Source organism: Charadrius vociferus, unplaced genomic scaffold (assembly GCF_000708025.1).
Source record: "Charadrius vociferus isolate BGI_N301 unplaced genomic scaffold, ASM70802v2 scaffold198, whole genome shotgun sequence".
NCBI classification, from domain to species: domain Eukaryota; kingdom Metazoa; phylum Chordata; class Aves; order Charadriiformes; family Charadriidae; genus Charadrius; species Charadrius vociferus.
The window spans coordinates 4438008-4453423 of record NW_009649951.1 but is presented as its reverse complement, the minus strand read 5'-3'; the positions used below and the strand labels follow the sequence as shown (position 1 = coordinate 4453423).

Here is a 15416-nt window from a genome sequence, read left to right as displayed (position 1 = left end):
ATAATTTATACTGAAACATACTTATAACAGAGAGAGGTTATCTGATTTTTTCTATAAGTCTGGGAGAAAACACTGCAATGTGTAGTAGGCTGAGTCTTCAGGAAAAGATTCTGTTTGCTTTACATAGCTGGAGGTGGAGAAATGACAAGGTGATGCTGGCCAGCTGGTATGTTAGTATACCAAATATTGGCAGATAGCTTTAATTCTTCACTGTTTGCAGATAATTTTGGTCTCTGGGAGTAGAAATTGAGAATCAGAATCAAGGATCTAAAAGAGATGGGTAGTTTTTGATGTCCAGAATCATCACTAATGCTAATGAGTCTCTGGTACAAAGGAGAGCATAGTAGAATATTAAATTACCTTTTCTGTTAATCTCAGTTGTTCAGACTGACATACCACTTGTCTGACAAACATCCTTGTCAGACCAACAAAGCATTACTTTTAGGTAAATGGGATGAATAAAATCTATGTAATAAAAAATCTCAGCATGGCATTTCAACACTCAACATTTTAAGGTAAGAAAAGATCAATTTTCAGATCCATTTGGATCCTGTTCTGAGAGTCCAACCTCAGTGCTGCAGTGAAATATGTCTTTTGACTATTTTTTATCTTCAGGGAAAAAAAAGTAATCCAAAGCAGAGCAGCTTTTAGATTTCTGTTCTCAAAGGTCAATAAGGGATGACATAGCCTGGTGTAACCTGTTAGGGTGTACATAAATCAGTCTGTTGGGTGTATGAAAACTCTAATAGACTGTAATAGAGTTCAGTAGCTTAAGAAGAAAACTGGTCTTGCTTTGTAAGATTTTTTCCACTGAGATTGTTCAGTGAATACAATGAAGGAAAAGCAATCTTAAGCAATCACATCTCACAGCGATGTCCATATGCTATCATTTTGCATTGTAATGAAGCCGTTTCTAAGCCTGTTCAGAAATCTGCAAGGTCAAGCAGCCTCATCATTCAAGACAATGGTTTCAATTTCAAGCAACTGCAGGGTAAGAAGGGAAAATTATTGCAAGAGTACATTACTCAGCAATGTCTTCCTCTGATCTCCCTTTAAACATTTTAAACTTTCAATGAGGCAGAGTTTGGAACTTTTTTGTTAATTTCAGCAAGCATTAGGACATTCTGAAAAACTGTTGTGCCGTATCAGAGGTGGGATACATTATTTGTCCTTATCCAAAGGACAAGATGGAGCAAGCAGGGAGGTTTGTAACTGATGGAGGAGTGATTCTGCAGATTCAGCTCCATCAATCTGAAAGAAAGGATTTTAGGTGTCTGCTGTCACAATAAAAAATAAAAAATCCCCTAATAATGTTTTGAGAGGGCCCATGCTGCCTTCCTCCCCAGTGGCCTTTCTAATTTTGTCTTCTTCCAGTGATAACCTGACAGGTGCTGCTGTCTCAGGCTGCTTCAGTTATTGATAAGCTGTAACCGATTTTGTAATTTAAAAGTATATATTGGAGTTTTTTAAAAGTTGTAATACAAGTAGTCTGCTCATCCATGTAACAAATAAATAGGTCTCTACAATACTTAGGGCCCTACTTCACCATGAGGTTCTCTGCCTACTCTGTGCTGTACAGGGACCCTTCCTCAATGTATTGCCTAGTTTTTTCTGCACCACTTCCTGATACACCTTCCCAAGCTGTGGCGTCACTAACACTGGGCTATTCAGTTTGCTTCTGATTCCTATATTGAACTTAATGGTCACTAATAGGATTACCCCTGATTTATAGAAGCGTAGGCAGCAACAGAATCAGACACACAGCATTCACGTGACCTTTTTCTTTGAAGAAGATTAGAATTTGAGGAAGGGAAATTGGTCATTGCCCTCCCAAGCCTTTTTTTAGCTTTTCCAAACTTTATGCAGACACTATGTACCCCTAGGAAATAGTCTTCAAAATCTTCAAAGACAATGGTATCAGTTCTAAGAGCAGTTCTGTTCGGGGAAGTAATACTGAAGGCGCAGGATAGTATGCCAGCCAGTACTCATCAATAGGTTCTCCTTGTGTTTCAAAAGCTCACTCATTAAAGCTGAGCGACAAGAACAACCTCATTAAAGCTCAGTCTTGACCTACAAATGCTCTTGAATTTTCATCTTTTTGTGAACAAGTATTCCCCATTTTACATTGAGAGCGTCATTTGCTTCTGTTCCATGAGTAGAATTCAATCTGGTGGCTTGAATTTTTGATGATTTTTCCTTACTCTGATGCAAAAGGAAGTGCCGTAGTGTCAGAATTTGGAAATATAGTATAAAATGGCTTGTCTCCAATTTTCCGCTTGTGTATGTCCAAAGTTGTTTTTATAATCTGTAAGCACTGTTTAGAAAATCTCTTAAGAAAACTTACCATTAGTGCCTCCATGTTCCAGTGATAATCATCTAGAACTGAGAAAATTAGAGACATTGTCCATCTTGAGAAACCAAGCTGCAAATATGCAAAAAAATGTCCTGAAAACTGTGGGCTGGGAAATGGGTGTACTGACATAGTAGGTCACCCAGTATTCCTACCTAAAATGTGTTTGTAGTGAGGATACAGAAGACACACATAGGGATCTAATTCTTTGTCCTCCATTGTCAAGTTCCACTATAGTCTTCATGCTTTTGCCTCTTACAAAAACAAGCATAGTCATATTTGTGGGTTTTTTTACTTTTCACTGGTGCAGATTATGGTGCCTGGGTCTAAATCCTTAGACACAAGCATTTTAGTCAAATGCTATACGGTCAAAGTTCTATACTGGAGTTAGAATTGTCTGAAAATAAGTACATTAAAAATTGTATGTTCCACTAGAACAAAGAGAATATGCAAATAAATCCATCTTACTTATAAACTCCCTATTCTTTTAAAAGGATAATGTTGAGCAAAGGACCCTTGTGAAAGGAAGACCTCACGCTATGACTGCAAGAAAAGGGGAAAACATAGCTTTTATCTTGTATTTTAATTTTCATATATTTGTAAATTAAACTTCTTTTGAAAAAAGCATAATACTGCAAATGCCATGGTTTAGTTTTCCTTATACCTCTCCTGATTTCTTTAGGGGTTTTTTTGGTCATCTTTATATTTTTTTCCGGACTCTTACTTTTTTCTCCTTTCCTTCTTTTTCAATTGCACAAAGCTGAAACACTACCCAAGACTAAGTCAAGGACACTGTTAGTTAATGATTTTCACAAGGTTTCATGAACTAGGTGAATTTCACTTTATTTCCTTTATTTCCTGTTCTTTTTTTTTTTTTTTTTTTGCTTTTAATTTCTTTATTTGTCTCCTCCAAACTCCACTGTCTTGCTTTTCCCTTTTTCCCAGGCCCTTAACTCCATTCTTCTTGCTCTGCTCTCCTCCAGAGAACCTCAGCTGTCATCCTGCTAATCCAAGCCCTTGAGCAACCAGATAAACTCTGTCCTGATGCTTCTTGCAGAAATTCAAAAAGGCTTTCCAGAAAATGTCCCCAGCAACCCAACCGTTTGTCCCAGACAGTAAAACTCATATAATCCTACTCCCACTGTAAGCAGCAGTAGATCTCCTATGCTTTGATAAAACGGGGATCCTCAGCTGAGAAGGACAGACGTCGGTGGTCTCCTTCCCAGCCCCTAACCAGCAGAGCAGGGAACAATACCTCCTCCCACCATACGGTCTGTAAGACGTTTCTGCTTCATTTGCAGACAGAAATTGCCTTCCCTCCTGCTGGATATTGCATCTTCCTCGGGGATTTTGTTCTGCTTATGGCATTCTGTCTCTTAACCTTTAGCAGGCTGCCACAAAGGAGAAGGACTCTGTTATATAAAACTTCATAGAGTGGTACCTAGCGTGTATGAGAAAATGAAAGAAGACTAAAAGGACACTGACTATCTCATTAAATGTTTTATAGGGTGCCCTTCAGAGAAATGAGCCTTCTGAGAAGTCCAATTGTCTCCCCTCCCCCCCGCCACCTTCTTAACAAGCATTTGATTAAGTGTGTTCAGTCATAGTCGTTTTAACCTGTGGCTTGCCTAAAAATAGTTTCCAATCTGCAGATAACACCTTTTCCTCCCACCTACACACACACACACACACACGCACGCACGTACACTCACGCACACATACACATGCGCATGCATTTACCTGTTTCCATGGATACCCCACTGGAAATGTTTACATGCCAACCATGTCAGAGAGAACTTTCCCATGAAAATATAAGGCAACTTGTATGTCGTAGGGAAATGACACAAATGCCTTATTGCTTTCATTGGATCAAATCTGTTTACCTGAGCAACAGTGTGGTGAAGCATGTTTTGCCTCCCCCCACCGAAGAGCACCAGCACAGTGCGCTGCGTTTCAGGTCAGAGCCCCTGGTGGGCACAGATCTCCCCTGCCCTGGAGTACCCACTCTGTTTGCATCACATTGGCATGATGTGAATTGGAGTACTGCGGCGTTCTCTGTCTCTCAGACTATGATTCTGGGCTATATTAAACATTTCTATTTCGTAGAGAGAGGGTAGAGGAGATTAGAGCAGCCTTTGTTGTAAGGTGATGATATATTCCAGCATCCCCCGTATTTGCTTGATCAATCATTAAAAATACATTTTGCAAAGCCCAAACGTTTTCTTCAGTTGCCACACTCGGTCTGTAAGTAAATGCCTACATCTTGTTTGCCTGTATGGCTCTTTGTAACTTAATAAGAATGGTGCTGCCATCAAAAGCTATTGATCTTTATTTTCCCAAGACTGCCAGCTCCCTATTCCACCTTTTTTTTCTGCTGTATACCAGTTTGACTCACTTGAAAACTAGAACAGTGAAAAATGGCGTGAAGACAAAGGCTTATTCTTCAGATACATCTCCATCACACCACAGCTGTTACTTCTCCTAGTGGGCTGACTACAGTTTTGACTATTACATTCTGAGTATTTCTTTTCAAATTCCCCAAAGAGTGCTGGCAGAAACATGGGCATAAAAACCTGCATATAATCTCTGGGCGCTATGCTTTCAGGTATTTGTGCAAGAGCCCAAGAGGACACAAGCTGCAATAGCAGAATCTGGAGCAAATATCTACCTGAGCCTTGCTCATTCCCGTAGGCTCCACTCTAAAGGTATCTCTTTTCAGTGAGTTCATAGTGCAGAGAGGACTAATACAAATTAGCTGCCCGAAGAAGCATGTCCATATATACAGAATGCATTCGGACAGCTCAGGGATTTAGTTTTACTGAAGAATTCATGTACTAGCTTAATATCTCCTTCTTTTACGTATTTTTTTTCCCAGTGAGAGGTAGGAGAAGACAAATGAGTGATTCAAGTTACAGACAAGAAACAGAAAGCAGAGACTTGAGGCTGTTCACAGCAGGGGTCCAATTGCCTTTGTCCTCTTCCTTTCTAGTGAAATAAATTAATGTGAGATTTGCTATTCTAAAGAAAAAATCAATCTCAGTTCTGAAAATCAGTCCTTACCTCTGAGACAGGTAACGTTTTGAGACATCATAATTTTTTCTTGATTCACTCATTGTGAGAAGTTGGGTTGTACAGAGCTCTTCACTTCCAAAAGAAAAAAAGCTCAGCAGTCTTTCACAGCACTATCAGGCAAAGAAAGAAATTGCCTTTTTATAGCTTGTACAATATCTGGACTTTAGCATAAACAAATTGAACTGCAAATAGTTCCTGTCTACAGTTTCCTTTATTCTGGAGTCTTAATGCTAATTCTGTATTGATTAATGACATGAGAAGTCAAAATGCACAAGAAATGTACAAGTATGAGAATGTATAGCTGAGCTCTTCAGCTTAGTTGGGCTAACAGAATAATCCTCAGAATGTAATATTTATAAATCATATGCTATAGCTGTCATACAATACAGACTAGTTGGTAAATAGTGGCAGATTCAGTATTTCAGATAAGTTTGATGTGGTTCATTGTACTTGTTTTCCATTTTGTCCTACTGACAGAAAAAAAAGTATAAAAATGCAGCTTTATGTTGTGCCAGAAAAGCAACTCTTTTCCCTAAGTTAATATGAGCATAAGCGTCCATGGAGACAATATTTTTATGATGTTTGCTAGAAGCAGTGACTACATTGTGACTTTGGCAGATGGAGTTCGCTATAAGCTGTTGTTTATAAACAAAATAGTTATTGATGAAATGTCACCATATGTTTGTATTGTTTATATAATGTGAAAAACACCATCATTTCCTCTGTTTGGAAAGATTTTCTTGGGAAATTGGGAAAAGTTGTCAGACCAGTCCTGAGCAAACCAGTAAGAGAATTTTTCTGTGAGATCACAGATTAGTATTAGATAAATCATCTTGGATGAAAAATTTGTGAAAGATGGAGGGTCCAGAGATTTGGTACCTTGTTCATTGTTTATAATGAGTTACATAGAAGAATAATTGAGGTAGCAAGAATAAGGTTATGAATATACATAGATTTTTTTAAAAGAAATGAATATTTGTTACAGATACATAAAAGAGAACAGAGAGCAAAACAATGCATCTAATCTCATTTCTGGAAAAGAGGGCGTCATATCTATATTTTTTTGTAGTTTAAAGATGTACCTCTTTAACCTTGGTAGAATATGCAATGGCAGCATTTTCCTATTCGAGAATTAATTTGGTTATCATTATTGATTACCATGTTCTAGGGTACCATGTCCATCCCATCTAGTCATGAGTATAGATACGATATCCAGCACTGCAAATGTGTATGTAACAAAAAGACAGTCCCAAGCACAAGCAAGAAGAAATGAGGATACACTAACTGAAAAGTGGAAAGAATCATAACAGCTAATGAGAATTTCATAGAAACACATTAATTCCTATTAGATATGAAGATCTAATGCAGCTTATGTCTAAACCTTTGATGACTGGTTAAGGGATCAGGAGCACAAGTATTGTTCGTCTCCTCTGTCCTTCCAGTTGCAGGGAAAGATGAGGCAAGAAACAGGAAGATTGAGCAGATCAATAACTGGCTCCAAGACTGGTGTCACCAGCAGAATTTTGGGGTTTTTGATCATCGGTTGGTCTACAGAACACCAGGCCTGCTGGCGACAGAGGCAGTATGTGTCTCAAAAAGGGAAAAAGACCTTTGCCCAGGAGTTACCAGACGTCATTGAAAGGCCTTTTAACTAGATTGAAGGGGGAAAGGGACAAAAACAGGCTTACTAGAGATAAGCCTGGTGGCGGCATGCCAGTATTTGAGTATTTGAGGAATGGTGTGCTAGCAAGGTGCTCCAGTCCACTCCACGATGTGCTGAGTACACTGGAGCACATTGGAAATGTCCCTGTCCTAATGCACGCAGCACCTTGGCCATGTCAGTGGAGGCAGGGGATGGAAATCCATACATCAGCAAAGACATAAGGGTTGTCAGTGCGTTAGAAACCATGAAAGCACCTGACATTAGTCACATAGGAACTAGGACTTCTCCTAATTTTGCAGACTCATGCGTACATTTTGCAGATTCATGTGGAAACTCAGACTAATGTAGAGCTTTTGTTGTGATTAAATACAGTTGTTAATCATGGCTAAACTCTAAAGATGGCAATTCAGGAAGTACTTTGTCACTCCATGCTGTTTATGAAGCAGTCATTTACGGAGCTTTTTTCCAGATGAGTCTGCTGCTTAAATTATACACAGGCCACTCAGAAAGAGTTACCTAGGCAACCCTTCAATTGGTCCTTTTGTGCCCAAATTTTACTTCAGTCGTCATATTTCAAAGCTGAGTGTCCATCTCAGATTGATTTTCCCACTCCAACAGTATCTACCAAAATGGAAAAGGAATGTATTTGGTTTTTAGGATGCAGCCCCACAAACTCCTGCACCCATCCAGTCCCCCAAAAGTCAGGCTTCAATAGATTGCAGCAGTGAAATACAGATCATCTGCCCACTTTGGTAAAGAGCGGAAAGGTAAAGGTGAAAGCTAGCCCAGGAGCCTCTTAATTACTGTGTAGAGTGTTACAAACTGTGCCTATGTACATTTTTTAAATCTTTTAATGATTATACCTATTATGACCTGTTGACTTTACTGTCATTTTACAGTCATGCAACTTGGGAGTTTCACAAAGTGTAGGGGTTACAGAATACTGTCTTCTGTTGACATCAATACATAAATGTGAAAGCAGATGCAGCCTGTCAGTGTCTCAAGAGGTAGATAGGGATTTGCTTCCAGTCCATTGGTGTCAGGTGATACAGTCATGATGGAAGAGCCTGAGCTAAGAGTTGAGCTTGCTCCTGTAGGCACTGATCAGTTCAGGTAGCTGGGTAGTTGAACAAATCAGGAGTTCATAATAGTAGAATAATTAAGACTGGTTCTTCAATCAAAATTAGCAGTAAGTAGAAACTGTTATGAACAATACCAACATATGGTGACATTTCGTCAATAACTCTTTTGCTTAGAAAAAAAATAACTGTCATTCAAAGGACTGCATCTTTTAGCATTGTCATAAGGTTTATGTAAGCAATCTCAAGACAGGGCAATAACTGACAAGAAACCTGTGTTCTAAATCTATGGGAAGAGTAATTTGCAAACTGTAGAGAGGACTGAATTCTCAATTATTATCTTTTTGCAAAAGTGGAAAACCAGAACACTACATGAAGAAGTAGTTGTATATCTCTCATGCTCTCAAACAAATAGTTTTCACCAGGTAGACTTTTTTGGACTTTAGCTTTCACTGAACTCCCTAGTAATATTCCCACAGGCTTAACAGAGTTTGCATTACATGCATCTATGTGAAGGAACCATTTAGGCCATTTTTTCTGTTGCCTTATTCTGTGGAATAAGTTAGATCTGTGTGCAATTCCGAAGACATTGCCTACCTATGTTAAAAGTTAAAAAGTTACTTTAATATATACACCCAAAAAGGCTGAATCATGCTCACTTCACTTTCTTTCTGTGGCAGTCTGAGAGGGCTCCATTTTGTTAGCAGAAGCAGCCTAAGGAAACAGAAGTGTATGACAGCCAGAAGGTTTTCTGTCCTGGGAGATGGTCCCTATACACTTACTGTGTAATACAGATGACAGGTGAACAGCATGCACATAAAAGGACACCAGAGATTAATGTGAAAATCAGCTACACAAATAGGAGAGGAATACATTTCCTTTAATTTTAGCACCCAGTTGTTATGAAGAGTGCTGCATTGTGACTGGTCTAAACCAGAGAGCCTCAGGCTGAAGATAAGTAGAAGCCTTTTCCCTAGGAGGACAGCCCAGGGATGGAGCTGGGGCCCAGGGAGGTTGGGCCATCTCCATCCTTGGTGGTTTCATAGCTTGACTGGGCAGAGCCCTGAGCAGCCCGGTCTGACCTCCCCAGCAAAGCAGTGGAGCTCCCAAGGTCCCTGCCAGCCTGAATGACCCTATGGTCCTATGGACAAGAAAATACATATTTATTTATTTATTTATTTATTTATTTAAATAGTAAGTTTCTAAGTTACTTGCAAAAGCTGAAACAGTTAGACATATGTATACACACATATATTTCTATTTATATTTCTATTTTACCACATACATCTACCTCTACTTCTATCTCTATCATTTCTATCTGATCTCTGTCTCTATCTCTATCTCTATCTCTATCTCTATCTCTATCTCTACCTCTATTTCTGTCTCTGTCTCTGTCTGTATCTCTATATATCTCTATCTCTATCCCTATTTCTATGTGGCCAGGCTTGATGCAGTGCCAACCAGTTTTGATCCCTGACTAGAGCATCCCACATCCCAAGGGAGACCCCTGTGGAAAGACATATCAGAGGCACAAGGTTCCCCTCCAGGGAGAAGGCACGACATTGCCCCGTGCATCCCAAGGGACCAGCTTCACCATCAGCATAGCAGCAAACAGACGTCTTCAGGCAGCCTGTGCTGCAGGGATATCTCACAGTCTGGCCAAAATCTTTTTACTGTGTCCTAGCTAATGCTGTTAGGTAGGTGTGGTGTTAATGCAATATTTTCAGACCCTGTGGGTTCTCACTGAAACACAGCACAGTCCTCAGGACTCCTCTTTAGAGAATCCCTCACCTTATTCATCCACTGCAATATTCTTCTCACTGCGGCTTTTCTTACAGAATGAAGAGGATGAGGACCAGCCTCTCAGCCTGGCCTGGCCTGACACCCCACGCAAGCAGCTCACCTACCTTCTTCTATTACCCATTGTTTTTCCACTGTGGGCTTCCCTCCCAGATGTCAGAAAACCTGTAAGTAACTCTTGCTGTAAGTCGGTGTGTTCTGCACAGCAGGGTGGCTCTCTAGCTAAACGTCAAAAAGGGACTGTACTGGATTTATGTAAAAATAGAGCAAATCATTTTTTGTAATAGTTTCTTCTATGAAGAAGAGATCACAACACCAGCCTTAAAATCTTCAAATGGGTGCTTATGGAGAACTGGGCGCTAATAGCTCTATAAAGATTGCCATTCATATTTACTACTATTTTATGACACAAAGTGAAAGCTCTTAAAACTTCTTTGAGGCCTTCACATCTGTGTTTCTAGATCTTCACTGAATATTGCATAAGTGCTGAGGAAGTCTGTCCATCTGCAGTGCCCTAAAGGGTACAACTGGGAAGATTTTAGACTGTTCAAGTTTTCTCTGTGGTTCAAAAGTAATGATACGCATTTCTTTTAAATGCATGTTCTACTAGACCTTTGTCTTCTACTTGTCATCTTTTAATTTTCATAGTAGAACAAGATCCGCAAGTCCTTACATGTGTAAAATACTTGCTAATTTCGTCCCAAACACAGCTTGAAGTAATGTAAGACTAATTATTAATACAAATTACTTATTGAGAGAAGTTATCAAGTCTTACCACTTTTATACTCACATATACAAATAGAGCTGACTGGGTAGGCTTATGGAAAGTAAAAGAAAAAAAGTCAAGAGATGAAAAAAATCCTTTACTAGTGTTTTAATCTCTTTTCCTTTCTGGATCAAAAATAGATTTAAAACTGCTGCAGGAGAGGGATGCACAGCTTAGAAGGTTATATATCAACACCCTGAATTCTTTTTTCCTTCTCACACACACTGAAAAAACTTTCTCATCCCACACACTGAAAAACTGCAATTCAGTGCAAGAAACAAGCTAAAATAAGACCTCTGATTTGTTTTTAGATAAAGGTTTCTCAAAGGATATAAACTGACATTTTCCCTTCCAATCTTTAAGCTTTCATTTCTTAAAGTTTTCAAACAACTCTGGTAAACACTTTTTGTTTGATAACACAGAGAGCATCCTACATGAATTTCAAGATTGTTTATTTCTGTATTTATGCCCTCCTTTTATCATTCAAAACCATCCCTGTAATTTTGTTCACAATTTGGCCCAAAATGAGCAAGTGCTGCTAAGAAATAAGTATGTGCATTATTTTGAATTTTGAAAATCTGAAGTTAACATCAGTAGACATGTAGCCTTATCCAATATTCTGTACTGTACAAATGAGAACAGTTGTTACAATAATGGGTTTGAAAAGTGAAGATCTCAAGAAGTTGCTGCAACTGTGTGATGCGTGTGATCAGTAACACTTATTTTTCACAACGGAACTCGTGTGCTGACATCCTACAGCTAAAATATCCTGCTGTAACACAAAAGATAAGCACAGTTGTATATGCCAGGTATGTCAATGGGCAACAGAGTTTTAAAATTTCATTCACGGAAAAGAGTAGCTTTTTACACACGAGTAAAAGAAATGTAGTTCGTAATTACATGTGGTAATTACAGAAGAGGTAACAGGCAATCAGTATGACAGGTAATCAGTATGACAAGCTGCTTACTTTGAACATTGCTGTCAAAGAATTAACCAGATGGTTGCATAAGCTGTCTAACTTTTCAAGGACGCTTCGTTAGTGTGTTTGTCTCTCAAATAATTTCATTTATGCCTGTGTGCCATCCCCGCTACTCCCTTCCTAATAAATAAAAAAAACCCCACAAACAATATCACAGCTCAGCATGTGCATCAGAAAACAACTTTGCATTAAATCTGTGAGGCAAAAGTTAAAGCAAACCTAAAATAATAGGTAAATAGATTTTGTAGGTAGGCCTGCTGTGAGGAGCTTGATTTGCAAGTGTGGTAATTTTAGTCAGAAACCCAAATTCTGCATCAGGATGCTCAGATTAGCATGCGGATACATAAAATGAACACTTGTGTGCTATATACTGATTTGAGAGACCATATGGAGCCTTTGACATCCTCTGTGGGTGTCCACTTCTCGAAAATGAGTTCTCCTTTCCTCCTAGAGTCTCTTTTCTAAAGTATATTTTATCTCCACATAATGGAGATGATTTGACTACATTTACTTGTATTATACCAAGCTATATTTAGCTCCATGAGACCCAGAAATTATTTCATATACAAGGTCTCTGGTTATAAAGTTAGCAAAATCCTTGCTGCTATGGTGTCCACATATCCAGGTTTTTATATACTTAGAGTAGATTATGCTTTAGTTCAGCTAACTCTCAGCGGATTCAATAGCTGACGTGTTTTAAAGTGTGTTTAGTGCCTTAATAATATCTGCTCACGTTAAGCCAATATATATTAGAAACCTTACTATAACATCAGTAATGTTGCTGGCAGTACACCAGAGGTAGGTATGCCCTTGGGGAATTTTTTACCTGACTTTTTGTTCAGGTGTTTTGAACAATAACGGGTATTTTTCCTGTACTAATAGCTTATTTCCCCAGTGTCTCTGTAAAGGTCACAAACATAACTATCTGCCTCCGGCAGTAAGGGATATTGAAATATTGAAAGGAAAATGACATGACCGAGGTGGCCCAGTGGGTCAGTGGCAGATATTGGGCACCATCCCTTTTGTTATAGCCATACTGCACTGTCCATCTCTTTGTGTTACGGGCCAGAAAAACGGCTACTGAGGCTCCAGTCCTGCTGTCACGGCCCATATGGGGCAGTTTGTTGTACCTCTGCAAATTCCTATTGCCAATGAAGAGGTACAACTTAGATGAACTCTTGTTGCCATACAGAGATGCACTGTTACCAAGGGGACAAGGACAAGATGTTCCAGCACAGAGCCAGTTACAGGAGCAGGTTCTGAGTAATCAGATTTAAGCACTGTCAAGTATGAAAGGAAAATCAAAGCTTGCAATGCAGATAAATTTATGTACAAGACAAGCATACGATTCATTCAGGTTAAAGGTAAAGTAAAGGTGTTAGTAATAATACCGGCGAAAATAAAGACAATTCCTTTGCAAACTCTTAAGCACTCACTATCTTTCAGGATCAGGCGCTTAGAAGAAAAACCTTCGTACTTGGATCATTCTTGCTACCTAAAGTCCTGTTTTTTAGACACTGGCATGAAATCAATACAAAAATGTACCAAGAAAAATGCCCTTAAGATTGCTGATAGACGAGAAGAGTACCAATCCAACCAATCTACAGGGAAACTACAAAATTCTTTCCCTTTTGTTGAGAGAAAATAGCATATGAACTGAATGAGCCATGGCTTTTCTCATTTGTCTGTTACCATGACCACAACAGAACCAAGTGGTAATAAATTGGGCTCTCTGTCTTTCCAAGGCAACCATCACAACAGCTACCAGAAAAGGTGGAGAGAAGTATTGCTGTCTGCCGTTGCTGACTAATTCTTCTAGGAAAATGCTTGGAATTGGCAGCTCTCTATATTTCCAAGAGCTAGGGAGTTGTAGTGAGATAAATCTCAGAAGAATGCTGTCATTAGTTACAAAATAAGCATGATTATTATTATACTCTGGAAATAAAATGCAGCATCCAAAAAAGAATCAGCACTCTCATTACTGCTTTTTAAAAATTTCATCTATATGCAAATTATATAGGGGCATCTATGGAGTCCATTCTTGATTTCATCACCTGTAATATGTACAAGCTTTAAATTTTGCCCTTTTTGAGGTTAAATGTTCCCCCTTTTAAAAAAGGTAATTAAACTGTTAAGCCCATTAAAGTGCTCTTAGTCTTGAACTGCTGCTTATCAGGTAATTTTATTGGGAGAGGACTGGCTAAGACATGCTAGGAATACACATGCTGAGAAGTTACTGACTCGTAATTCTTAGCCATCCAAATTCTGTGGGTGTCTGACTCAGATAGGCGATGTCTCGTTATTTTGCAAGAACCATTTGGTATATATAATCACACTGACAGAGAGCTATTACTGGCCACTACAGCTCTTGCTGTTTTAGTTTTGCGTAAGCCAATGTATGCTTATATCTTGAGTGTTGTATAGTGATTATTCAAATTGCATTGCTGTGGGGTGCTCTGTGTAGATTTTGTGACCAGCTGCAACAAGCTCATTGCTTCATCATCTCATTCACCATATGTGTTGCCAGAAAGTCCCAGTTTTTACAAGGAAGACAAAAAATGTTGAAAGTTGAAAGAGTTGGCTAGCTACTAAGAATGTTGAAGAAGAAGTGCTAGCTATTTAGTTTAAAAAAAGGAAATTGCTGTTTAGAATCATTTATCCCTTCCAGACACAATTCTGCTCCCACTGGTGTCAAATAACTATTTTAAAAGCGATCCTTGTGTTCCTTTCAAATTGTGTTCCTTTTCTGAGTAAGGTCTTCTGTCCCCCAATGCATGTAAAGTTTTGATTTTAAAATTAGAAGCCCATCTGAGTAGGTTTAAACATCATTACCAGATTTTCTGGTTTGATAAAAATTTAGAACTGTGTTTTGAAAAAGTAACTCTGTTTGCTCGGTAAAGAGTTAAGAAGCAAATCAGTCAAAGTACCCTGGGCAGTTCTAGAAACAGTGCTTGTGACAGGAATGGAATTTATATGAGAAGGATGTTTCCAGGTGCCATTGTGGCTATTTATGCCTATATTTAAAGGTAATTCATTTGAAAGACCTACTGGAATTATTTTCTTACTCTAACAGAATTTCAGTTATTTATTTATATATGAGGGGGGTTGGGAGCCTTGTTAAATCTGTACCATCTTCAGTGTTTTTTCCTATGTGTATTCAATTGTGGAGTTACATAGGTTGTGGTAGTCAATGTCTGCAAGCTCAGTTTTCAGGAGGGCATTCAGCATTATGCAAAGTGCCCACAGGGAGTGAGTTAAGTGTTCTGTAGCACAGCCTACAGCTGCACCTGCTGCTCAAGCAGATATGGACCTTCCAATTGTCCCGTCCTGTGGATGACTGTGCACAATTGCCATTGCTGACTTTACCTTTTTCCCATCCGTAATGACCTAATCTCGTTCCATTTGCATCAGCAGACAGTCTACACAATTTCAATGAGCTGCGGACCAGCCTCACTCTTTTCTGATTCAGCTGACAAAAGACAGTGTCATTCTGGCATGACCCACTCTAATGGCCAGCCCAATTCACTGAGCACATCTTAGTCCACAGCCACACACGCTGATCAGTTCCTAAACACGAGGCTGTCCCATATAAATGCCTCTTGTGTTTGTTGTACAAGAAAAGCTGGCTGTGCAGCTCTGTAAACTCGCTAAAAAACAGGGCTTTAGCACGGCTTGAGCAAGCTGAATTGGCAAAATCGAAAGAGTG

The 15416-nt window shown here is 39.1% G+C and overlaps 1 protein-coding gene across 1 annotated transcript in view; it reads left to right on the top strand.

The window, feature by feature from the left end:
* The window catches only part of SLC24A2 (solute carrier family 24 (sodium/potassium/calcium exchanger), member 2), a 104291-nt gene that overhangs the window by 84418 nt on the left and 4457 nt on the right, over window positions 1–15416 (top strand). Inside the window, exon 7 of the mRNA XM_009891506.1 lies at window positions 10003–10131. Within this exon, the coding sequence (XP_009889808.1) occupies window positions 10003–10131 (129 nt within the window). The remainder of the gene's footprint in view (window positions 1–10002; window positions 10132–15416) is intronic.